The 26017-nt window shown below is 41.0% G+C and overlaps 1 protein-coding gene across 7 annotated transcripts in view; it reads left to right on the top strand.

Moving 5' to 3' along the window:
• The first annotated feature begins 3400 nt into the window (after window positions 1-3400).
• The window catches only part of PCNT (pericentrin), a 68777-nt gene continuing 46160 nt past the window's right edge, over window positions 3401-26017 (top strand). For 5 of the 7 annotated variants that reach the window (XM_079311057.1, XM_079311055.1, XM_079311056.1 and 2 more), the window contains exons 1-17: window positions 3404-3565; window positions 8032-8217; window positions 9692-9742; window positions 10437-10616; window positions 11393-11536; window positions 13824-13988; window positions 14212-16629; window positions 16715-16807; window positions 17024-17200; window positions 17992-18247; window positions 20076-20134; window positions 20309-20483; window positions 21075-21211; window positions 21754-21865; window positions 24427-24691; window positions 24913-25000; window positions 25535-25751. In XM_079311057.1, the coding sequence (XP_079167183.1) occupies window positions 3512-3565; window positions 8032-8217; window positions 9692-9742; window positions 10437-10616; window positions 11393-11536; window positions 13824-13988; window positions 14212-16629; window positions 16715-16807; window positions 17024-17200; window positions 17992-18247; window positions 20076-20134; window positions 20309-20483; window positions 21075-21211; window positions 21754-21865; window positions 24427-24691; window positions 24913-25000; window positions 25535-25751 (4777 nt within the window). In that variant the 5' untranslated portion in view covers window positions 3404-3511. Of the gene's footprint in view, window positions 3566-8031; window positions 8218-9691; window positions 9743-10436; window positions 10617-11392; window positions 11537-13823; window positions 13989-14211; window positions 16630-16714; window positions 16808-17023; window positions 17201-17991; window positions 18248-20075; window positions 20135-20308; window positions 20484-21074; window positions 21212-21753; window positions 21866-24426; window positions 24692-24912; window positions 25001-25534; window positions 25752-26017 lie in introns of all 7 variants that reach the window. The other 2 variants (XM_079311059.1, XM_079311058.1) reach the window with 2 other exon arrangements.

The raw sequence follows: 26017 nt of genomic DNA, 5'->3' as shown, positions 1-26017 counted from the left end.
ATTAGCTCAGAGGTTTGTGCCTGTAACCTGGCTGCTAAGTTTATAGTGTCAATAAACAATCTCCAGGCACAGAAGCATGTGTACCTTTGGTAAAGCAAATGCCTGGCACATTAGTGGGCAAGAAAAAGCTAAATAAAAGCCAGAGGTTCTTTAAAACAAGTCCAGTGCCAGTGGTCAGATTATGATCCTGCTGATTGGTAATATTTATCAGTGACACCCTTAAAATGAGCACCAAGGCAAGAGAAAAAAGCCAAGTAACAAAACATGCTGAGTCTTTCTCAGCATCATTGTAAGCCCAGGAGAGACAAGTTACAGCCCCTTCCTCACTCTCAGGCCACAGCAAAACTGCAGCAGAGGCACAGCTGGCAGCTGGAGCAGCTCAGACATGCTCCTAAAATGTGTAAGAGCAGAACAGATCCCCTCCCCCAGCTGTGACCCATCCCTAAAAATACACAGGCTGGAAATCACTGGAGAAATTAGGGAAATAAAGTGCAGGGATCCCTGAAACAGCTGTATATTAGTGTTTTGTTTTGTTTTTCTAATCCTTGGCTCAGTAAAAATGGAATTTTGCATAGTATTTGATTTTCCTGGGTCAAAAACAAAATAAAAACATATTTATGGATGTCACTCACAATTTGTACAAAAATGCTCAATTTTGTATTCATTTTCACTAAGCCAAGGATGCTTCAAAACTCCCAAACTTCAAAATTCCAGCAGCTGTGCTGTGTCAGAGCTGGGGTTCAGCTTCCTCTGTGGTGAATGGCAGGGATGACAAGCCAGAACAGAAAATCCTCTCATCTGTCAGTAGCTCTCCTGGGAAATAACTCTGAGTCCATTTCTGTACTTTAAAAACCCCAACAAGATTTTTCTCTGACATCTTGGACCCCTTCATCTGAGCAAAACCTTTGACAAGGAGTTTCCTAACTATCTTAAACTAAAACATAAGCCTAGTTATGCCTGTAAACTGCATAAGTATAATTTGCTTCTGTGCTGGGAAAAAACCTCCCTGTTGTGATTGCTGGTGAATATTGAGTTTTACCATCAGCTGGTTTGGTACAATGCCCCTAAAAGTTAAATTTCTAGAGCCTTCATTGCAGTATGAATAGAGGGTTTAGAGGATTACAACAAAGTTTGACAAAAAGAAATATAAGCATTCTCTTAACAGTATAGCACCAGTGATAAGCAACTGAATTTAGTAAAGAGAAAATGAAGAAAAGTTTTTTTCACAGAAGTTGTTTATGAACAATTAAAAAACCAAATGTTTTGAACATTATAGGACTATTACAGGACTCCTCAGATACAAGAATGTATTAGATAAGCTGATAAGGTCTATATCACTATTGCATCTCTGATTTCTTTTATTGATTTTGATATTTTATACCCTTAAGTTTAATTTCTATGAGTTCTAGAGGACAATTTTAAAAGATATTAATTATGATAATAACCAAGATGATTGGAGGGGTGGAGCAATTCTGCTCTGTGAGGAAAGGCTGAAAGAATTGGGATTGATCAGCCTGGAAAAGAGAAACTTTGGGGTGGCCTGCCAGTATCTGGAGGGAACCTACAAGAAAAATGGAGAGACTTATTTACAAGGGCCTGGAGTGGCAGGATAAGGGGACAGAGAGTAGGTTTAGATTGGATATTAGGAAAAAGTTCTTCTCTGTGAAGCCCTGGAACAAGTTGCCCAGAAAAGTTGTGGCTGCCTGATCCTTGGAAGTGTTCACTAAGACATTTCCTAATTCAGATTTTGTCTTGTGGTATTGACTGGGGACAATCTCAGAATCCTTGCTATGAAATCAGACAGCATGAGAGTACTAGCAGGAAAAACAAATAAACAGCTCAGGAGGTGACAAAGCAGGAGATGACTAGAATTAGCCTTAGGAGCCCATCCACATGGAAAATCAAAATATGAAAATCCAGTGGCCACAAAGGAGACAAAGGACTCCTGCAATCTCTCTCCCTCTGTCTCTCTAGAGGTTTTTGAGGGCACAGCCTCCTTTAATCCTAAACCCCCAGCCCCATGTTGCCCTCTTCCTTTCCTCATATACTGGTAATGGGAAGGAACAGTCTTCCCAAATCCCGTACCACATTCCCCCTGTTGAAAATATCATTTTACCCCAAAGTTCACAAGTTCTTGTGCACATCCTTGCCTGTTTCAAGGATGGAACTGTCTGGGCTCTATAAGCAACCTGCTGTTTGGAGAGACATTAGGACCCATTTCAAAGACATTAACACCCACAGAATTGTTTGTAAAGACATCAGCATGCATCTTTCCTATCAAATCCAACACCAGCATGGTTTGCTCACTGAAACTTCCACTCCTCCTTAGAAGAGTAAAGTCATTCATGAAGAGGAAAGCCAAAAATACCATGTCCCAGAAACCTCTTGCAATGGTTTAAAGCTTAACCTTAACTCAGCCCTCGATGCAGATGGAGTTTTTAATGTTTGCCAATCCAGCACACTGCTCCAACTAACAGATTTGACTAAAGCCTGTATTTTTATAGTTTAATGATTTCAAAATCCAAAGAAGCTACCAGTTTAGTGGCTTCAATAAGCAGAGCAAAAGGCAGTTCAAGATTGGACACCTGGCATCTTAAACTTATGGCCCTTCAAGAATAATGGAGTAACAGAGGAGATTAAGGCTTGGAAATTTGGAAATCCATGTCCGAGAAAATTATGATAGATGTGATATGCAAACTCCACAACCAGCAAGGGGCTGTAAAAGTAAATATGTTTTATACACCTAAGCTCATACATATTTAGTAAAATTTCAACATCACCTATACATATTCATAACCCATCCCCTGCCTGCTTTTTACCAGTTTTTCTGCTCATCAATCTTAAACAATTAAGTAAAAACCCTGGAAGTCTCCATCTCCCATTGGCTGCCTCCAGCCACTCCCCCATTGGCCGCCTCCAGCCACTCCTCCATTGGTTACCTGGAAATCTCCATCTCCCATTGGCTGCCTCTAGCCACTCCCCCATTGGTTACCTGGAAATCTCCATCTCCCATTGGCTGCCTCTAGCCACTCCCCCGTTGGCGCCCCAGCCACGCCCCCATTGTTACCTGCAAATCTCCACTTCCCATTGGCCGCCTCCAGCCACGCCCCCATCGGCCGCCCTCAGCCACGCCCCCACCGGCCGCCTGCAAATCTCCGCTCCCCATTGGCCGCCTCACTTGCTGAGCGGAGACCGCGGCCCTTTTGAAATGGCGCGGGCCGTTCCCATTGGTGCGCGCCGCGGAGAGGGCGGGGCCAAGGTTTGGCGCCGGCTTGCCCGGGGTATCCCAGCAGCCATTTAGCGCGGGTAGGCGGGGCCCGGCTAAGGAAAGCCGTTCCCATTGGTCGCTGCCCGCCATGCGTCAGGCGCTGCGGCCAATGGGCGCAGAGCTCCTCCCCGCGCGGAGCGGCTGGCGCGGCGGCGGGCGGGGAGCGGCGCTGGGCGGCCATGACGGAATCTGCGCTGCCGCCGCCGTGAGGACGCGGGGGGCACGGAGCGCCCCGGCCGCCTCATGGAGGCGCAGGAGGAGGCGCGGAGGCGCAAGCTGGAGGCGGGCAGGGCTAAGGTGAGGGGAAGAGCTCCCGGCCGGGCGGAGGCTCTCAGTGCGCTGAGAGGGCTGGCAGGCCGGGGGGCGGCATCGCCTCAGCCCGCCCCGGCTCTGTCCCCTCCGTGGCGGGTCCGTGCGGGCAGCGGCGGAGCCGGGCTGCGCTGCTTCCCCGGGGCTCCGCAGGAAAAGCCGTGCCCAGCGGCGGTTCTGCGAAACATTGCCTCGGGGGGACACACAGCAGCTGCCGGCGGTGCACGTACCGCCCCTCAGGCTCTGCTTCCCTTTCCTTGTTTTTTGTTTTTTATTTCTTTTCCCACCCTCCCAGTTTTGCCCAGGATTCCGTGTTTGTGGGAACGCTGCGTTTCCAGTTGAGGTTGCCAAAGAGCTGGTGTTGTGTTTTTGTTCCGCTGTTCATTCCCTTGCCTGTGTGCCTGGTTTGTTGGTTCTCAGTCAAGCCCGTAGCAAACACTTGATAAGTCTTGAACATTTAGGTGTCTTCACTTGTCTGTACTTTAGGGACTTGTGTAGAGCTCACGGGATGAGACTGATATATAAGGATAACATTTTCCAAGTAATTATTACCTGCACATTCTCCAAGTAATTATTACCTGCAGCCATGTATTTAGCGCTGGTTAGGTGCTAACCCCGTTAGATAAAAACCTCTGCTTTGTTTTGGTAATGATGCTCGAGGAGCTGGTTGAAAATGCCTGGTTGCTTTCCTTTTAATTCAGCATTTCTGATGAGTTTTGAGCTGGTTTTGTCATATTTCCCTTCTGGCTTTCTAGTTCTCACCATTCCACAAGGACTGGAATGGGGGCTGTAGCTGGACAGGGATAGCTGAGGCTGTCGTGGGAAGTTCAGACCCATCAGATCTTTCCAGACCCTGCCCTTTCTGCAGGAAACCTGTCTGGATATCTGGCTGGTGGGCTCAGAGGAGCTGTCCTGTCTGTCTGCTGTGTTTCTGTTTCAGCTGCTTCTCACCAGTGCTGTGCACAAGAAAATCAAGGAGAGCTTTTCTGGAAGGGAGCAGGGTTGTAGCTGGAGCTGCAGCCTGGTGTTTGGCAGCACAGCTCCTCTATCCCCAGCCTGTCCCTCCCTGATGCTGCCATGGATTCCACACTGCCTGCTCCTGCTCAGCACTGCCTTCCCAGCCTTGCTATGTGCTGTGAGAACACACTCCTCTGCTGGAGAACAGCTGGAGCATTAGCTCAAGAAAGAGAGCTCTGAGAGCAGGAGTTGTTAAGGTTGAAAGGTTACTTTAGTGTGGCATGACTGCTGTTAACATAAATTAATTCCAGGTGCAGGACCTGTTTGTGATTAGAAAAATGTGACAGACTTAGCTTGAATAAGTTACTAGTTCCCACCTGTTGGAAAACTGTTGTTTGCCATGAAAATAGTACAGGTTCTCCTTCCTGTGGTGCAGGCTAGAGCAGCTTAAGGTGATCCCATCTCTAGTGTGGCACAGAAGTGCTCAGTGTCCATCAGCTCATTTCTGAGCCATCTACACATCAGTGACAGCACTCCTGACTGCAGGGGATGGGGGTGAGGCTGGTTTGTGTGTGAGAGGCCTCTTGCAGCAATCACTCTGATGTAACTGCAGTTTGATACTGCTTCAGTCTGGAGGTGTGAGCTCTTGAGGGCTTTTTGCCTCACCCCCACCCTCCATGAAATGAGTTATTTTATCTCTAGCATCCTTAGATTTTAATCTGTTAAGCAATGACTTGGCAAAGAAATACGATCGAAATGTTTTCCTTTTCAAACCAGTGCTTGCATTATTCTTTTCATGTAGGAATAAAAATGCCATTCTGAGATGCATTTAAGTTATCACCCAAGAATAATGATAATGCCAACTGTTGTATTTATTGGAGATTGTAATTGGCAGCTAAGTACTGTATCAGGTATCTCAGATTCCTGTTTCTAACAAATGCAGTGCTCATAGCCAAGGTAGTAACTGAGAAACAAAACAAGCCTAACTATTCAGTGCTGCTGTTTTCTCCTTGTTTTTTTTCTACCTCACAGTAATTAGTGTGCATGTTGGCCATCTGTGCCTCTAGTTATACAGCTCTCTGTGCCATACCTCAGGTGTGGGGAGTTTTGTTCCACCTCTTTGTTACAGTTAGGACCTGAAAAATGAGTTCAGCTTTTCCAGGAAGTTTTCCCACCTCATCATTTTGAGGAAGGTCTAGAAAATATTTCTTGGTTTTGTCTGAGAGCACTTGTTGCTTGTGTTTGCTGTATCCAAGAGCTGAACTAATGTTTATTTGAACAACCTGTTTCTGTTTGGTGCTGATGTGGTTTTCTGCTCTGTTTTCTCTGTGTTTATTTCTGAAGCACATAAAGTAATACATCAAATTTAACTGAGTGGTCCTAGTGAAATGAAGTAGCAGTGCACTGGTACCTGTAGAAAGGTGTTCTTGTGTTGGAACAGCTGCTTAGGATACTGTGGAGGACAGTGCTCTCAGGGTTCCTGTGGCAGTGATACATCTTTCACCTTTGCATGTGGTTCTAGAAAGCAAAAGGAGGGTTAAATCATTCCAGTCTGGCATGATGGGACCTCACTGTGGTGACTCAGAGGCAGTTGTGCCTTGCTTTCTTCACATTCACACTCATTACTTCATGTTACATGGCTGGCTGTGAATTTGAGATTCTCTTACAATGACACTTCATGTAGCAGATAAGAGGCTTTGGAAAACCAATATTGCTCTAAATAGAATTTTTCCCATAAATCTGGAGCACATTTGAATCCAGCCACTCCACCAAGTCCAGTAGTTCCATAAAATTTAGGTGTAGTTAGAATTTTTTTTTGCATGGTATGTACTGTGATTTTATATGTTTAGTGCGTGTGAATGGGGCAAAATAAGTTTTGTTTTCTTTGACTTGTGCATTTAAAAATGTATGGTGTTTAGGTGTTCAGTCATGCCAAGTCCTGGTATTTTACTGTGAGACACTTGGTCTCCCTTCATGAATCAGTAACTGCTCTCTGTAATGCCAACTCTCTGCCTTTCATCTTTTCTGCTTGTTTTACTCCTGTTTTCCCTTTTTCCCTGCTTCAGCAGTTTCCTGTACTCTCCATTTATCTGCAGGTTTCCTCCTGCCCCGTTTCCCCATGTTATCAGGTTAATTAGTGCTGTAGCTATTTTTGACATACATTGCCATCAGAAAGTGCTGGAGTTGACATCTGGTTTCAGAGGATAGTATTTGTGTCTCACTGCAGCTTTATGGTCTGTTCATTCTGCTTATTATGAAAGGCACAAGTCTGGCAATCTTAATTTAATCTGCATTTTAGTATTACTCACTGTAGAAATTACAGAAGGTGATCTTAATAAGTTTTTTGTACATAAGAATTTTATTAGCTAGTAAGAAATTGATGTCTTTCTGCAAATACACCTTTTAAGCAGGCTGCTGGGTGTAGCAGATGTGTAATTTTGCACCTGTTGAGTAGCTGAGCTGTCAAGTAGAAGTTGCTGTAAGGAGGGGGAGCTAAACTAAATCCTTTTCACAATCTGAATGAGAAGAATGGGAGAAAATGTTTCTGCAAGGTTGCTGTTTGACAGGAAAACCAAGCTGTCAAGCAGTGGATTTTCATGTGTATTGCAGGTAGAACTTGGCAGTGATGTTTACATCCACTCATCAATTAACTCTCTGTTTTGTCTCATCACAAGGATCTAACACTGCACTTGATAATCTGTGGTTTTAACCTTGAAGTCTTTTTCCTTATGAAAGGGAAAGGAGGTCTGGATTTCTGCTGTGGGGGAGCTGTTACCTGGAAATGCTGCCTAAACACAATACTAGAGTTGAAAATAACAATAATCCTTTTTAAGCTGTTTAGAGTGTTAGGGAGAGTTGGGTAATAAATTGTCAGTGACATTCTTTACAAGTCCCTGGAGCTTTGTAGAGCTGTGACAGCCTGATAAAGTAGAGCATCTGATTCTTCAACAGAAGAAATTAAAATGACCTGGCTTAATTGATTTTCTATTTATGTACTGGAGGCTGCTTTCTGGCAAAGAAGTTTTGCTGTGTTCTCTTAAGGGGATGGCAGGGAAGGAGCATTAAAATTAACGGAAGTGAATCCTCATCTCAAAGCTGACGCTGGCTAAGACCTGTTTAGATGTATTTGTAGGGGTGTGCTGGTTCTGGCACCATGACAAGGGGGTTCTTGGTTTCGCTGCTCTTGCAGAAATTCTGCTCAATTATTATTTTTTCCTAGTGCTTCTAGTATATTGGCAACTCGTTGCTTTGCTAATTTGTCTTGCTGCAATTCTGGATTATCATTGACACACCAAGTTTCACTGAGCAAAACTTTGATTCTTGTGTGGAAATGAGCGTTTAGTGCTGGTGCGAGATTTGTTGCTTAATGGCACAGTCAGATGCACATATTTTATCAAGACAGGAGCTCTGTCACCCATGACTGTGTTAATCTTGTGGTCCTGCTACTTTTTCCTTGCTTACCTCTCCCTGTACCTCTTGCAATCTTTCCTGAACAGTTTGCTTGCTTCAGACAGCGAAAAGCAAAGGGCGACGTCGCGCAGCCGCAGAAAAAGGCGGCGAAGAGGAAGGGCTCGGCTGTCCACACGCATGACCTCCCGAAGGAAGAGCACCCAGTAGCAGCCAGAGCTGCTGCCAAGGGCTTGCAGAGCCAGCCTCAAGACACCAACCTCACAGAGGAACAGGTAAGTGTTAGTATTTCTTGCCTCCCCTCCACTCAGGTAAAGTGTAGCAGGTGGTTGTTTTACTGAGCTGAGTGTTAGCTCGCTGGCACTGGTCACTAGCTGCCCTTGGGAGGTGAGTGAACTGGGGTTATTTTTGCTTTATTTACTGAGTAAGACATCTCCATGGTGTTATTGCCAGGGAGCTGTTAGCCTCCTGAATTAAAGCCTTTCACCTTTCACTGCCATGGACTTCTCTTTGGGCAGACAGGCTTCTGTGGCTGTGAGTTCATGAAATAGTGGGAGATCAACAGATTAAAAACTTCCAGGGCCTTACAATGCACAGCATTAATTTGGTTTTGTATCACTTGGCTGGCTCAAATATGCTTAATGTTTTCTGAAAAACCATAATTGATTCCATCAAGCTCTTAGTGGCCATTGTAAAGCCAGCATAAATGGTATTTCCACAGATTTGTTTAAGGTGTGACTTAGCTTATGTCTGATGTATTTTGGTATGTATGTACTGATGGCTCTCTAAAGGTATTCACATTCTCTGTGGAAAGAATTTTGGGTAGCTGATGCCTTCACCAAAAACACCTCTCCATGTGTTGGTGTGTTTTCACAACATACCACAATATCATCAAACTAGTGTGTTTGCAAACCTGCAGTGATGGGGGATAAAATTTACATGTGTTATCCTGCTTTCTGTTGTGAGGGTACCCTTGATGCTTGCAGGATATCCTCAACATAATTGTGAGCGTTGCAAAGGCTTTTATGAAGCTACACATGAGTGTCTGCACTAAGGAAAAATGTGTTTTGTCACTCAGCCATAGCAGTGTCCTTGTGACCCTGAATTGAAAAAAACAAAAATCACTTACTGCTTCTAAGGAGCTTTTTTCAAAATAGCTGTTTTGTAAAGCAACTGGAATTCTAGGTTACCTAGAGAGGATACCTCCAGGGAGACAGTAATCATTGGGAGCTACTTCAAGCAGACTCAAAATGCAGGGAGAGCTGTGGATTGCCTTTTCCAAATAATGCACTATTCATCTTGGTCTTCTTGTGACTTTAGTGAGAGGGACACTTCTTTCAACGTATCAAGCTGTGTTAAATCTGTGTGCCAGAAAATGGTGTTGCTTTAGTGATTACCTGAATGGTTTTAGCATGTTTTTTAAATAATCTCCTGCCAGTTTTCTAACTTTTAGTACTAGATTAAAGATTGCCAAAATATTTGCCAGCTACAACAGCAGAGGATCAAGCATTGAATCAGTGTTGAGAATTAGCCCTAAATTTAAGTAGACATGATAATATTTTTGTTTGTTTGTTTGCAATTTAATTCGTTTCACCATGAAACACCAGCTGGATTTAACATAAAGTCAGTCTCTCACAACACAGGCCTTTCTGGCTCATGCTTAAGGTGTTTCCAAAATAATTCTGATTGTCCTCATTTTTATTTAAAATAGCTATGATTTAGTATTTGTTTTGTTTGTTTATTTACTAGGGCAGCACTGATTTGTCTAGCTGGGAGCCACTGGATGATCATGCAACTGAAGTAAGTGTGAAAGGATGTATCTTTAGTAAAAGATGCTGGATAGAGCTGAAAGAAGACTCTGAAAATTGGTTGCTAAAAAAAATTGGATTTTGTAAAATCGTAGACTTTGCCCAGAGAAATTGGAATGTTTTTAATGTTTCCTATTGATACATGGATTCATTTTTCATTGATTCATACAATACAACCAAAAATATTCCAGCTCAAATACTGTATCCTCTATGATGATTGTAACAGTGTTGTTCCCAAGAAACCACAGAAGTTTAATTTTAATTTAAGAGCTTTACATTGTTGTTTCTTGTTTGGGTGGACTTATCCAGTCAGCTGGATGTAAAAGCTTTGTTTAAATTGATGGTATTCTGTTCCTTCCTCACAGCTGGAGGTATTTAAATCCCAATACATGCCAAAATGGCATGTTGCCACCATTTGGTGCTAGAGAATCACAATACTCTTACTTTACTTTTGTGCCTTAAGGTATTATCTGTGATAATTTTTAACTTGGAATTTTTAAGCATTAAGGACTTAATGTATATAATGTTTCTATTAGATACAAAGTCCCAGTGTTGAATTACTTTTAAAGTAGAATTTGCCCAGGACTTAACTTTGAAGCTGAATTTGTTTTCAGACTAATCACAAAGCAAAAATGGTATTTTTAGTGAATAAATGCATTTCTGGGTTGTTTTGTTTTTTTATGAAGAAAGATAGGATAAATTCTGCTGCAGAATACAGTGAGACTGATGCTCAGATGTGCCAGGTGAGGATAGCTGAGCTGGAGAGCAGACTGCTGGAGAAACAGGAAGCAGTGGAAAGACTCACTCTACAAATGGATGAGCTGCAGGACCAACTCACCCAGCACAACAATTCTATGCAGCTTCAGGTATGTTTCACAGGATTGGGTAATGGAATAACACTACCTTATTTTAAGCCTAAAAATATTTAGGCTGCAAGACTCAAAAATCTATTTTTTTTTTTTTTAGTGAGTACTTCACCTTGCTAATATATAGTGCAAAAAGCAGCATCCTCTTCCCAAATATTAAAAAAATATTTTGCATTCCCTTTCTCTAGCCATTCTGTGTAAAGGTACATTATTGTCAGGTGCTTTCTAAGACTATTTACATTTCACTTTATGTGTTCTTTTTCTCATTCTAGGATTGGGGAAACATGACATTTCCTGTTGGTGACAAATAAATTGAAAAGATAAATGTGATTGACATAAAATAGGATTCATGTATCCCATCTCATTAGCTTCCTTTCATATGACTGAAAGGAGTTGATGGCAGATAAGAAATAATTTAAGGGGTATTAAGTATTCATTGTATCTTTTTTGAAAACTTGATTCCTTTTTGAAAGTTGCTTTTTATGCCAATGAGAACTACAAATTTGGAAGTCAAAATACCAATTTCATTTCTGGTATCCCATAATTTGTTTTTAAAATCACTTTTGATTAGGTTTGTCATCTCTGAGATGAGTTTAAGACTTCTCTTCCATCATGCCTGCCGCTGTCTTTGGACACAGATTTCTTTGGCACAAGTTGGTTAAAACTGAAATGTAACCACAGACTCTCTAATGGCTTTGCTTCAAGAAAATCTACTTGGTTCCAAATAAGTGAAGAATATTTTAATGTTAAAAGTGCACTTCTTCTGACCCCTGTAGGAAATGACAGTTCAAGAGCAGAATGAGATCATCAGGAAGTTAACAGCCTGCCTTCAACAGGCCAGGAAAGACCGGGATGAGCTGCAGGAGGAGGCTTCACATGTGGCTGGTCAGATCCATGATTTGCAGCTCCAGTTACATCAGGTGTGCCTCTCCTCCAATCTGTGTGCCCTACAGAGACTGCAAGAACAGCTTTAGGGATGTAAAAACATGGAGCTGGTGACGTAGCTCTTCACAGTTCAGTTTGTAGCACAGCAGTGAAAACAATTTCAGGGTGAGGCAGGGTTTTTTCCTGGTTGCTACAGAGAAGTCCTGGAAATATCCTCATACTTTCCACTTGCTTGCATAATGTTTTGAAGGTCGTTGCACTTCTTTGTTCCTCACTGAAGCCCTTGTTAGGGAATCTTACTCAGTGTTGTTGGTGGTGTTATGGTTCGAGTGGAAGTGTTAGGTTCCCTGCCTTAGGTTCAGATTTTTGGCAGCAGCTTGAATTCAGGTGAAGCACACCTAAGTGAGTTCTGACCCCTGCAGGAAATGACAGTTGAATGAATATGAGTTATTTACTGAATAGGCAGACAATTGACCTTAAACTGAGTTATTACACAGGTAAAACAAAGAACTATTAGTAGATAACATAAAATAGTGCACAACATAAAGGTACCTGTATTAACAGCTAGAAAAGAAACAATAAAGATTAGGAGTCAATGTAACTTACCACCAAACTGATGATGAGGTACACAGATCCCTTTCACTCAGCCCCTCAGAGAGTAACCACAAAGTGACATCCCAGCTTTGGGGAAGAGCCCCACACATTGCCATGGAATGTGCAGAAGACTTCTGCCTTGGGAAAATTTGGTGTAGCTTTGTAAAGCTAAGTGTCAGTCAGAAATTCAAGTTCATCTTCCTTCAATCTCTCTCCCAAGGCAAGATGTTTATTGTCAGCTGGGAATGCCACCTGCATGGTGCCAGAAATATCTCACTACCAGACAGATGTCCAGCCTGAGATATTTCACCAGTTAGAAATTCTTGTGAGGGGGGAAGATGCCCTGAGCTCTTGCACCAGCTGATAGGCAGAACAGATAAGCTCTTCTGTGGTAGGGGAATGTCCTGCCACAAATGGTTTTTGGGCTGTACACAACTGTTGCTATATAATTTGGGTTTGCATGTGATCATTTGTCCTTTGCCAGAGAAATCTGTGAGTTTCTGCTTGGGCAACTGGAACATCTCAGCTGTTAGACAGAAACTTGCTGTGCTGAGGTAATGGGACTTGGCTCAAAGAAAGAAATTTAAAATAACATGGTTCAAGCAGCATCTGTGACACATAGAAACCTGCTTCAGTGCAACAGGTTGATCATGGATCTAATCCCTGGGTAATGAGATATACTGCAGCCTTTCTTTGCTTTAAAATGTATTTTCAAAAGTGCTTTATTCTTTCTTGCTGGTGCTCAGTGTTCTAGTGGCTATTGTCTCTTATTTATGTATTTGTTGTGCTTGGAGACTTTTGGTATTCACCAAAAAGAAATGTTCTGTGTAGTAGCTGTTTCAGGTTTACAGGATAAGAATTGCCCTACATGGGATTGCATATCTTAAAAGTCTGGATAGAAAGGGATTTAAAAATTTTAAAAAGAAAAACTTGGACTTTTCAAACCAGGAGTTATCTAAAAGGAGTTGCTTATGCCCTGAAAAATAATCTGTCTGCTAAAGGAAATTCTGTAAAATAACAAAAAATACTGTTTTCTACCTACAATCCTGGTTGCAGCAGCAAAATGTGGTAAAAGTGAAGGCTACTCAGTAGGTGTTTAGCATTTGCAACAGGATAAGCCATTGAAAGACAAGGATCAAGCCTCTAAATAGCTTTTCAGGTATATTCTAAATAAGTCTAGTGAGATTATGCACATTGTGGAAGGATGTCAACTTTGATAACAGCTGAAAGCACTAATGCTGTCTTACATATTCTTGCTTGGTTTTAGCCACATATTGAGAAAAATATGTTAAATGCAACATATTTTGTGTTACCCTGATGGGGGAAATACTTTCATTGGAAGGGATGTGGAGAGTTAAAAAACAACCTTTAGTAATGAGCTGTAAATCCTTTGCACAGAAGACTGTTTTGTTCATTGTACTCTTAATGCCATGTCCAGTCCATTAGAAGTTCTGCTTCATATTGGAGGAATTCAGAATGATTTAGAATGCTAGATTTATAGGTTCATAATATTGGAAAATTCACCAGAGGAATGAATTATCTAACATTTGCATCTTTTCAGTGAGTAATGATATCTGAAACATGATGAGTATTGTCTGCCTTTTTAGGATGATTTTTATTCCTTGAGAATGAAAGATTTAGGGTAAATCTGTAAATACACTTGCTTCAGTGTGTGAATTGTTTGGATATAAACTTTCTCCTGACTGTGGGTGCCTTTTATATTTCCAGGTTACTGAGATGCTGAGGTGTAAAAGTCTGAGGAAAAATGAAGGATTAGAAGCCCAGCAGCAAATGTGCTTGTTTCAGGATCATCTCAGAGAGCAAAATGCACATTTGCAGATGCTGCGTGAGAAAGCACATGGTCTAGAGGTACAGCTGGAGTCTTCTCAAAAGGTAAAAACATAGCTTTGTAATTATTTCAAACTTGGTGATAACTGGAATTTGTTGTAGTGGCTAACATATACATTAATGAAACAGCCTGGTTTCCTTTAAGAATATAACTTGTAGTGCCATAAATAGAAAACTTAAATGTTGTTATTTCTGAATGCAAATTAAAAACAACAGGCTTAAGGAAATGAAATCATGACATATTTTTAATGTAATGCTTTTTTTTAAGAATACCAAAGATAAAGAAAATCTGTTTGCCCAAATGGAAGAAGATATGAAAGATGCAATGCAAGAGCTGCACAAAAGCATAGAGGAAAAAGAACAATTTATTAAAAGGCTTCAAGATCTACTGACATCAGAAAGATCTGGCTTGTCTATCCTGCAGCACACACTTTCTCTCCGGGACTCAGAAATAACAGAATTAAAAAAAGAAATTGCTTTATCCAAAGTGAAAGAACAGCAACATATTGAAGAACTGAAAATCAGTCATGAGAAGGATGTTTGCAGACAGTTGGATGACTTGAGGAATGAGCTGGAGAAATGCTACAGAAGAGAGATTGCAGAAGCCAAGCAGGTTTATGAAAAAGAAATTATTTTAAAGTATAAAAATGAACTTGAACAGTTAAAGAAAGAGCTCTGTGCTTTGAATTCTAAAGAACACATTCAGAATTTGAATGGTATAATAATTGACTTAAATATAAGGCTTCAAGAATCTGAAATGAGTAAAGAAAATCTGAGGAAAAAACTTGAAAACCAACGGGAAGACTTTCAGAGGGAAAAATCTGAAATAGAAACTAAATACAAGGATTTAATTGATAGCTTTAAGTATCAACTTTCTTATGCAGAAGAGCAAGTGAAGGAAGCCCAGAGATACAAAAAAGAAAAGCAGTCCTTGAATGAAGAGATTCAGAAGCTGAATTCCTACATCCAGGAATTAAATGCAAAGCAGCTTTATGAGGCTGAAAAAAATAGAGATATAAGGCAAAAACATGATGGAGAGATTGTCTCCAATAAAGAGCAGATTTTATCAGGGATGTCTCAGTTGCAGGAAGTGGGTTTTGAGGAGGTGTGGGACAGAGCACACCAGTCAGAAGATAGAGATGAGCCAGTGCTTGGAGAGCTGGAGTTCCAGCCTGACTCCTCCAGGGATCAGTTAGAGGAAACAAAGAATTCAGAGATCATGAGGGATAATGGAAGTAGTGAAGGGGAGAACCTGTCTGAAGAACCCTTGTCAGAACCAGGGCTTTTCAGTGGTGATGAAGGTATATTGGCTAAATACCTCATTTCCACAGAAACCCCAGAGGACTCCTGTGTGTCCAGCACTTCAGAGGGCCATGCCATTGAGGAGGGCAGATGCAGCATGGATGGGTTAGACCACAGTGTGCTCCTAGAACCCAGCAGAGAATTTATATCTTCTCCACTAAACTCCAGCCTTGGTGAGGGGATATGTCTCAGTGCCTTGGCTCAAGATGTTTTTGAGGAGGCAGAGCTGAGTGCAGAGGCCTTTGTTTCATGTGTGTCAGATGCCTCCCTGCAGCAAAACAAAATGGGAGACCATGAGGACACACAGGATGATGAGATGTGTTTAGCAGAGGGACATCTGAAGCCAGCTGAACAGCTCCATCAGGAGTCAGCCTTGGAAATGCCTTATCAGGACACACAAGAAACTTTTCAGAACTGGGAAAAAGCCATGTCTGAGCCCTCTCATAGGCATGCAGAAGTGGAGGAAGAGCACAAAGCACGGATCTGTTGTGAAAAAGAACTTCTTCAGAAAATGGAGAGGGAGAAAGAACTTGAAAATAAACTGATGCTTCTACTAAAGCAACAGGGTGAGGATGGAGGCCAGCCATCTCTAACACAAATGTCAAACCCCTCTACCTGGCTAGAAATGGTCAAAGACCTCCAGGAGGAGAGAGACATGTTGCTGATGCAGCTACAAGCTCAGGAGCAGTTAGTGAGAGATGGCCAGGAGCAGAAAACAGCTTCTGATTCTGTGACAAGCAAAGTGCAGGCTCCTCTTGGCCATCAGCTGGTGGCTTTGCAAAGCCAGCTTAATGCCCAGAAGGCTAAAAACCAGAGAATAGCAGAGCTGTTCAGTCAGAAATATCCATCTGAAGAGGTATGGCTAAAGGAACAGGAGTTGCTCAAAGCTGAAATCAATAATAAAGAGCAAAATTTAGCACTTTTGTTGAAGGAAAAAACAGCCTTAAGAGAGAGACTGTCCAGTGTGGAGGGAGATCTAGTGAAAGCAGAAAAAGCACTGGCAGAGAATGCTAGCATCATTGAGGACCTTGAGAAAAACATCCATGAGCTTAATGCTGAAATAGAAAACATCAAAGAAATACAGGAGCGTGAAAGACTGAGCTATGAGGACAGGTTACAGCTCAGCAACCAAGAAATTGATAAACTTACTGCTGAAATAAAGGAAAAGACTGCTGAATACAGTGAGGAAAAAAGCCAGCTGAGTGAAGAAATTGCCCAGTTGAAAAAGGCTCATTTGGAGCTTGAGGCTCGCTTACAGGAGTCCTGTCAGGCTGCCCAGGAGGCTCAGTGCAAGATGGAGAAGCATTTCAAAGAGGAGATGGATAAGCTGGAGACTCAACACCTTGCTGAATTGACTGAAGTGAGTTTGGCACACGAGAGAGAGGTAGGAAATCCTGATAACTGCAGGAGTCCTGGGATTTTGGAGTGCTTGAGGTAGCCATTGCAAATGTTTGTATGCCTGTTTTCAGATAAGAGAATTAAATGCTGAAATAAAAGACAAAGTGGAAGAGCAACAGAAGCTGGAAGAAAAAAGAAAGGAAGAGATTGCTATAATAAAAAAGGTACATGCTGTAATTCGGTTTATTTTGGAAAAAAAAGTAATTTTGCATTGTCATGTAAGCAGTGTTAACATTTTAGAGACACAAAATCCTACTTATTGTTTATTTCCGTGGTGTTTTTGATTTGGAGGTGGGGATGGGGGGAGGATTCTTTTCCCATAATTAGGGCTAAAGAGGAGTTGTTTTGAAGAAAGTTTTTCACCTGAGTGTTCTCTGCAGGTTCATGAGCGAGAGCACGACCGGGAAATCTCTGAGCTGGCTGCCAGACACTCAGAGGAGATGGAGAAGCTCCGTGCTGAGCTCAAGGAAGAACAGAGACACCTCTTGGATGAACTCCAGCAGCAAATGGCAGCCACACATAGAGCAGAGCAGGAGCAAGCTCAGCTCCAATCCCAGGTAAAACAGGAAACACAGTGATTAATATAGTTATAATATTTGTGGGTATTACACGTGCTCTTCCACTTGGTGCTGCAGCCAAAGGAAAAGGAGTGTTCTCTTGGTGGGTGGGAGGAGATACTTTTAGAGGAATTCTCCAGAATCCTCACTGCAGTTATATTAATGTTAATTCTGCAGAAAACCGCATGTTTAAATTGATGATTTTAAGAGAGAAAAAACAGCTTTGTAATTTTTTGTCTTGGCAAGTTTAACAAGTAAATTTTGTAAAGGATATAAACCCCTCCCACTTAAATTGTCTCACTATTAATAATTAGCAGTGCTTTCCTGCTAAACCGAAGTGTGAAAACCTGACTTTTACTTCTATATATTTCCTGGGTTTTTGGACACTTCACTAAATGTAAAGTGGAAATTGAAAGAATATGTCTAGTGTTAGGTCTGTTACAACCTGTTGGTGCACTGGTTAGTTTACTCAAGAATTTGTTAACAAATTGTAACCAACAGCAAACACAAGGACTTCTTTCAATAGACAGTGAAGAGCTGGGGTGAGCTTGTGTTCTACTTTAATGTGAGGGAGTGGACAGATACAGGATATTTTGTAGGAAATTAAGAGGTAAAGGAAGCCTTTTACATTGCACTGAAGACATTCAAATCTATTACAGCAGCTTCTGTTTTCTTCAAGTACACAAAAGCAAAACTTAGATGTGTTTAACAGTCAAAACTGAAACTGGTTGTGAAAAAGCAAGCACATTTCATTAGAGGGGAGGGAGAAACCCTTTTTTACTCCACTGCAGACACTGCACAGCCTTGAACTGGAAGCTTTACGGCTGACCTTAAACAATATGCACACCTCTCAGCTGGAGCTGACACAGTCCAACTTGAGGAAAGAGAAGGAGACTGCCCTGGTGGAGCTGCGGGAGATGCTCAATGACAAACGTGCTCAGGAGGTAGCAATTCTGCAGAGCCGCCACCAGCTGGAGTGGGAGAGGATCAAGGAGCAGTGTCTGAAGGAAAAAGAAGACCTTAAGTCCAAGTATCAGCAAGAACTAGGTATTAAAACTGAGGGACATGAGTTTTCTTCCTGCACAGGTTGCTGTCTTGGTGTAGAGCTGGTGACAGCTGGTGTTACCTGTGATATGGGCAGGGCTGCCATGTGCAAGAGTGCATGTGTTATATATGAAAATGAGGTTGTGCAGACAGAAGTTTAGTTGTTCTTCATCTGTAAATTAGTGCTAAACTGAACTACTTTCTTCCAGGAGGCTTTAGATCAAGTTCTCATAAAGAACTCGATCAGTGCAAAGAGTAGAGATCTTATCCCTTATTTTTTGTCAAGGTTTTTCTTGCCCTAAGTCAGCACTGCTGTTGTCTGTCTGAGAAGATGTGTGAATGCTTCCTGGCTTATTCTCTCAGTGTTAGGAGGGAGTTGGGAAGGAGCTGAAAGGCTCAGTGAGAAGCTGTAACTGGGTGTGCTCTGAGCTGCACTTCATACAAGATTGTGTTGTGGCATGAGCAAGAAGGCAGTTGCACCTCATGGTACTGAAGACCTGCTGATGATGCTCTTGGCACTGTTTGGGAAATTTGGGAAATTTCCCTCTTCCCAGGTCAGACCATTTTTGACCTTTCTGGCAGAGCTTGAGGAATTTCTGGAGAAAGGTGAATCTTTCAGCACTTCACTGAAGAAGTTTACAGAATCCCAGGCTGATTGGGGTGGAAGGGCTCTGTGGAGATGATCAAACCCCTGCTAGAGCAGCTTCACCCAGAGCAATTTGCACAGGATTGTGTCCAGGCATGTTTTGAATATCTGCAGAGAAAAAGGCTCCACAGCCTCTCTTGGGCTGTTACAGAGCTCTGCCACCCTCAGTAAAAAGAGTTTTTCCTTGTATTCAGATGGATCCATGGGGAACACTGCTGGTTGCACACCTCCATCTAGATTTTGCACTGCTCATCACACCCCTCTGAGATCTGAAATAAAGTTTAGAAACCATTCCTGTAGTTCTCTTTCCCTAAGAGAAAGAGAACATTCATTTAAGGGTGTTTCTTTTTGACCTAAAAGTAGGAAACCATTTGTTGCCACCAGTAGTGCAGTGAACTGATAGCACAGTGGCATTTGGGAGCAGGAGGAGGTCAAGATGCAGTTCTTAATATCAATGCTGTTTTTCCAATGTAACTTAATACCAGTTTAATCTCTAAGGTTTTATTTCCAATGGAAAGACTTGAGGTAATGTTTGCATATTCTAAACTATTCAATATTATAAATAAGCCTAGGCAACAGTGCTTTGATGCTGTAGGTAGGTGGCTGAGAGGCCTTTACAGGGTTCCTGCAAATCAAAAAAGAGGCTGAAATTAATCAAGTGAGGAGCTGGAAAGGAATAATCTATTGGTGTCAGTGATGACTGAGCAGAGAGTGGCATCTGTCTTGCTGGCTTTTTTCCTAAACATTTGTAGAAGAAATTGGAAGTTTCCTATCTTCTGCTGCATGCTACTCCTCCTTTCTGGAGATGATTATGTGCTCATAGTGGTGTGCAGTGAAATGTTAAAATTACATCATTAGTCATTAGAATTTGTATCTTTGGGGTTATTTTTCTTTTTAGTATCATGTTCTCTGTGGGCTTAAGCAGGCTTTACTAAGTAATTTGAACTTTACTTTCTGAGTTGTCCTTGCAGCTGTAAGCTCTAGAATGCTTGTTTTCTAAAATGGAAGTGGATTAGCAGGATGTAACATAACAGCAGGTATGGATAGAACCAGCATCTTACCCTGCTCTGTGCCTGCCCATTAAAGTCCTGAGTTTGATGTTGAAAATTGTAATCTCATCCATGTTTCTACTTATCATTTAATAACATTTTACATAAATTTATTAATAAGTATTTTATTTCACAGTTGACCAGAGAAAGAAAATAGAATTGGAAATGGAAGAGACACATATCCAGGCATTAGAGGTACAAATTCTGTTCTTTATACAAGAAAAAAATAAAGCTCCTTTCAGAAGACAAGAGCTGGTACAAGTCCCAGATCTGCTACACATTTATTGTAAAGGACAAATAAATGGAGAAAAAGATCATTAATTTACTGGGTGTGTTTGCTTTAATATAATGGATGTTTTACTCTCTTAGACCCTCAAAAGAGACTGGAAGTTAGAGTCTGATAGACGTTTAAAAGATGTGTGTGAGCAGCTGTGTGAAAAACATGAGGCTGAGATGATAGCACTGCAGAAATCTCTGGAAATGGATTTGGAGAAACTCAGAGCAGAGCTGGGGCTTCTTTCTGTGGAGAATGTACAATCTGAAAGTAAGTATCATGGTCTGGGAGGCAGCTGTTTTATTGAACTGTGACATAGCTAAGGGATTTTACAACATGTATAAAAACTAACCCAAGATGTATTTATGTAACCTTATTTAAAAACTGGGACAATGGCATGAGACTATCTGGACAGCAGGTTGTAAATGAAATATTGTTTCAAACCTGGATAGAATTGTTGCATTTTGACTTCCACAGAGTATGAGATGAGAGGTTCAAGGGATGTGCTGTTTTGCTACCATCTGAAAAACTGTTTTGACAGTTGCTGTGTTAATCAAAACTGTGATTAATATTAATAGAAGCATTTTCTAACAATGAATTGCATTTGTATTGTGAACAGTTAAGGCTTAATGAAATGAATGGTTTTCTCTTTGCTAGCTAACAGTGTGGGATGCAGAGAACTACGAAGCAGTGCATGGAAATGCTTGACTTTCAAATACTTCACTGTCCAAGCATTGCTGTGATTCCCTGAAAGCTGGTGCTTAAGCTAGAGACATGCATTTCTATTTTGGTTACAGACAAGTTGTACAGGTTGTTCATCAACTGGGATGAAGGAGTAACAGAACTAATTTTTAATTTTAGTGAAATGTGTGGAATTGGAGAAGCAGCACCAGTTAGCCATCACCAAATTACAAGAACAGCTGCAGGCTGAACATAACCAGCTCCTAGAAGAAATAAAGAGGAAAAGCCAAGAAAAAGAACAGGATCTTCAGAAGGAGGTAAATTACATCTCTGTAGTTGTTTAGAGTAGCTGATTACTCTTTATGTAACAAAAACTGGACTATATACATATCATTTGGATGACCTGTTTGTATTTAGGGACATTATTGAAAAAGCAAAATGCATCATGAAGCAGGTAAATACTCTGGGAGTTTCAATAGGAGTTTGGAATGCATTTACCTTTGTTCCATTTGGTTCCATCTCTTCCTCTGTATTTATATTCCTCATTTTCTGATTCTCACATTTCCTTTTTATCTGGCTAATGTCTTATTTTTTTTGCCAAAGAAGATAATTATGGCATCAGGAACAAATTCTTCCCTCTCAGAGGAGTGGGTGTAATAGTTGAGATGCTGCTACTCAGTATCTCTGATACTGTCAGGAGCTGAGAGTGGTGTTGTCACTGTTTCCACCTATTTCTGACAGAAGTGTCTCTTGCATGTAAAATAAGCCCTGAGAACAAAGTTGCTTAACAAGTTAAGGTGGGGTTTTTTTTTTTTGTTTGTTTGTTTGGGTTTTTTTTAACTTTTTTTTTTTTTTGTAGCTGGACCAACTTCAGGTTGAGCATGAGCAGCTCAAGGCTCAGTCACAGGAAGAACTCAAGCAGCTTTGGTCTCAGCTGGACAGTACCCGAGCAAATCGACAAGAGCTAAGTGGTATGTTCCAAACTGACACATTTTATTTTTTGCCTCTTCTTCATGCAGCAGTACACATTATTGACACAAAATGCTTCCAACTGTTTGCCAGAAACACACTTGAAGGCTGCAGTGTCAGTGGGTTGTATCCCAATGATCAGACTATCTCTAGTCTGAGCTGAGTCAGTGTCAGATGAGAAGTTCAGCAACATCAAAAAACATGGTAGGACTGTGGGGAAAAGTTTAATCCTGTGCTTTTCCTTTCTCTTCCCACTCCCTTCCTGCACACTGTAAAAATCTTTAGTGAAAACAAAAGGTTTTTCATTGAAATATCAAATTAAGTATCATGTAATTAAAATCTGAAGAAAATGCTGATCAGTGCAATAGCCTGCTCCTATTTGTGTTTCTGTTTCAAGACCCACATGTATTGAATAAAACAGCCATTTTTGCAAAGTAGTGGTTGGAGATGATGTAGACTTTTGAAATTAAATATAACATGTCTTAGATGTGTGTGCACAGATGTGTATAACACATTAAAGAACTTCTGAAGGAAAAAGAAACAACCTAAAGACCATGACTGTGCCAGTGTTCTCCTAGTGTTGAGACTCAAACATGAGATTCTTGAGTTCTGCTGAAGTAGTTAGAACAGAAGGCACAAGTAACATTCTTCAAATACTATTTCAGATTTTCTGAATAATGTAACTGTAGGTAGCTTTTGGAGTGTATTAGGGTTTTCTTTGGTTTAGTCCTACACTAAATAAGTAATTTTTTCTATTAGACAGACTTGACTTTGACTATTTAATCTTCTTGTTTTGATAATACAGAATTATAGTACTTTATAGTGTTTGCTGGAATTATTCTCTGTAGCCCTAATCTTTAACCCTTCACATGTCTTTCCATGTCTCTAATCTTGGAAAATCCTGTATTTTGGACTTTCTGTTTCTTCACCTTTCTTGAAGGTGGTGAGACCAGAATGCTGGCTCATGGTCCAAGTAAGCATCTCTGTTGGTGTGTGAGGTCTTGAAAAAGTCTGCTGTTCTTCATTTGAGTGATGATTTTTGCCATGCATTTGGGTTGGTGGTAGGATTCAAATCACAGCAGCTGCACAATGGGATTGCTGCTCTGGTCTAAGATTGACATGCCAGTTGAGAACAGCTAAACACTATTTTGGGTTAATTTTGTGCTAGTAGACTTTGCTGGTTAGGCAAAACCTACCTGTGTCAGATTGGACTTACCTATCACTCTGATGGTGTTACTTGTCCCTTCTTGTCACTTGGTTCCTCTGGTCCCTGTGCCTGGCAGCTTCTCCCTTTGGAAGCAGGCTTGAACCTGCTTATGGAGTTAATTCACAGAATCATGGAGTGTTTTGAGTTGGAAGGGACCTTAAAGATCATCTCATTCCAACCAATGCCACCTTCCACTATCCAAGCCCCATCCAACCTGGCCTTGAACACTTATTTCTTCTCTTACTCTTTCTGTTTGCATGTTCATTGTGAGGATTTTTTCATGCCATGAATCCATTTTCTGGTTTGCTACACAAAACTACATTATGACAATCAGTTGTGTTGCTCCTGGATGGCATCCTCTGTTTTCATCAATGTTTCTTAAGTTTCTCTTATGTAGCACAAGCAGCTGCTTTTCTCCAGGCAAGTTGTTTATTTTCAAGGGATTTCTCCAAGTTCCACCTTCTTGAAATGTATTTCCCTCTTCAACTGATTCTTTGGGGATTTAATTAACTTGAATTATTTGGAAAGTTGAACTATGGGGAAAAGTTTCTTCTCTTGAGGTTTTTTCCCCTTTTCTTGTACCTTTTAACTTCCCATAACATTACTGCTGGTTTAATAGAAAGTGGGGAAGAAGGCTCTCAGAGGGCTGATGAAAAGCTGCAGTGCTGGCCATTGTTCTCTCTCTGGAAGGAGGGCAGCTTGCTTAACCAGCCTTGGTAGCTGATTTTTACTGCATTCCTGTTTTATTATTCCTGTTTTATTGGTTGATTCTTTTAATCCAGTCAGTTCAGCCTCTGAGCATGAAATGGGTAAGAAAACCATCATTAAAATTACCCAGAAATTATTTTATTTCGATTTGGTTTTGTTTAGATAGTTTTGCCTGGAGCAAATAAATGTTCTTGAATAATTGATTGGTTCTGGGTGCTACAAGAGCACCCAGTAGAAGAAATTAGTAGAAGCAATAGTGCAGGACTCTGCTTGTTACCAGCCTAGTCCTGGATGCAGGAAAATGAGGAGAGCTAATGGTGTGCTGGTGATTTTGATTGTTAACATGAGGATGGTTTCTCTGAATGCAGTGCAACTGAGAATGTCTTCAGAGGAAGGAATTTTTTGTCTTTTAGAAGTTCATTTTTCTTATCTCATTGCTATTTCCAGTAAATGGTTCTTACCTCAACCTGTGATCTCTGCTTTTTTTGACTCTGATTGAAAAGGGAGTGGTTTGTGGTGGTTTAGTGGAAATATTAACGGGGCAATGCCATTCCTAAACCACTGACACTGAGCAACTAAATCATCACAGAATTATTTAGCCTAAAGAGATGTATTCTTAGTGCTTGTGTTGGTTTTGCCTCATTCCAGAGCTAAAAGAGCAGCTCCTGGCTCGAGCATCACAGGTAAAAGACATAGAATGTTTGAAACAGGAGTTTGAACAGCAGCTGCAGCAGAGAAACAGGGAGCATGAAACTGAGTTGGAGCAACTGAGACTTTATTTTGAAAACAAGTTAATTGCTGCTGAAGAAAACTACAGAGAAGAATTGACTTTGTTGCATCAGAGACAGCAAGAACTGACAGAATATTCACTGTCGGAGTTGGAAATGAGTCAAGATCAAGCAGGAGACCTCAGGTAATCTGTTCTTTTTCATTTTATGGCAACTTGCTTCCATTTTATTTTTCTTTAACATAAAAGATGATGTTAGTCTATGGGGATTGAGTATTAGGTGATGGCCCAGTCCTGAGCAGTTGTTACAGTTTTTGCCTACTTTCAGTACTAACCATAAGACATCAAGTAAATTTAACTTGATTCATAACATATCACAGTCTTAACCTTTAAAACTCTTTTCTCAGTTCTTCTGTCACATGTTTTGAAGAGACTGCTGAGAAGGAGAGAGATGTTGCACTTGGTCAGCTAAACCAACAGCTTCAAAAACAGCAGGTAGGATTTTTGATATATTGGAAATTCTGCTGTTCTTTACATGACCTGTATGAAAGCTCATGTCTGATTCCTAGCTCTTACAAAGAGTAAATTAATTTCAGGTGTTTAGTTGGACTAATTATTTTTTTGGTAAGTTACCAACTTTAAATATCTCTCAGCCTCAGAGGCTGCAGAGTGGAGCAGCTGGAACAGTGCTCTGTAATTTTGTGTGCTGTTTGGGTTATCCTGTGCTGGGTAAGGAGCTTATCAGTTCTTCTACACAAATGCAGAACTGATGGTGTTTCTCTTTTCTGTAGTTCTGGTAGTAATAGTGTCTGTCCTTGTTCTCTTCAATCCAAGATTCTATTTTGGCCTCTCATATTTATGCCCCTATTTTCATGCACCTTGCTGTAAGTGAAGACCTCAACACTTTTGCTCAACTTATTTCAAGTTGACCAAGAGTTTGGAAAAGGAATTTTCCTTTCTGTCATTGAAAGATTCTCATTATGGTTTCTTAGAAGCTAAAGATCTCTTCCTAACCCTTTATTTCTTTAGGAAGAGCTTGCCTGTTTGGAACTACAGCTTACAGAACAACACAGGCATGAACTGGATTCCTTAAGATCCTCCCTTGCACTTCAGTATAAAGAAGACCTGATGAAAATGCAGATGGATCTGGCAGACAAACATGTGACAGAAATTGAGGCCATGAAAAGAAAGCATTGTTTAGAAGTTGAGCAGCTCCAGGCCCAACTTTCAGAAGAACATTCTAAAGGTAGGATGGTCTGGCAGACTGGGAAGGGAAACAGGAAGCTGCTTGTGTGGGTTACATTTTTCTTTAAACAGGCTTGTCTGAAGAAGTTTGAACTTACTAGTTTACCCTAAACTATGGGGAATATTTAACAGATGTTAATCCCTTTCATAGAGCACTTAGGAACATACTGAGTTGCCTTTCCAAAGATGTGGTGACCTGTGGTTGTTTATTTTGTAGTAAAAACTACCAGAACTGTGGAGCAGTTGCTAAAATAGTTGATCAGGTTT

The sequence above is a fragment of the Erithacus rubecula genome (assembly GCF_903797595.1).
Source record: "Erithacus rubecula genome assembly, chromosome: 8".
Lineage (NCBI taxonomy): Eukaryota > Metazoa > Chordata > Aves > Passeriformes > Muscicapidae > Erithacus > Erithacus rubecula.
This window is presented reverse-complemented; position numbering and strand designations above follow the sequence as displayed.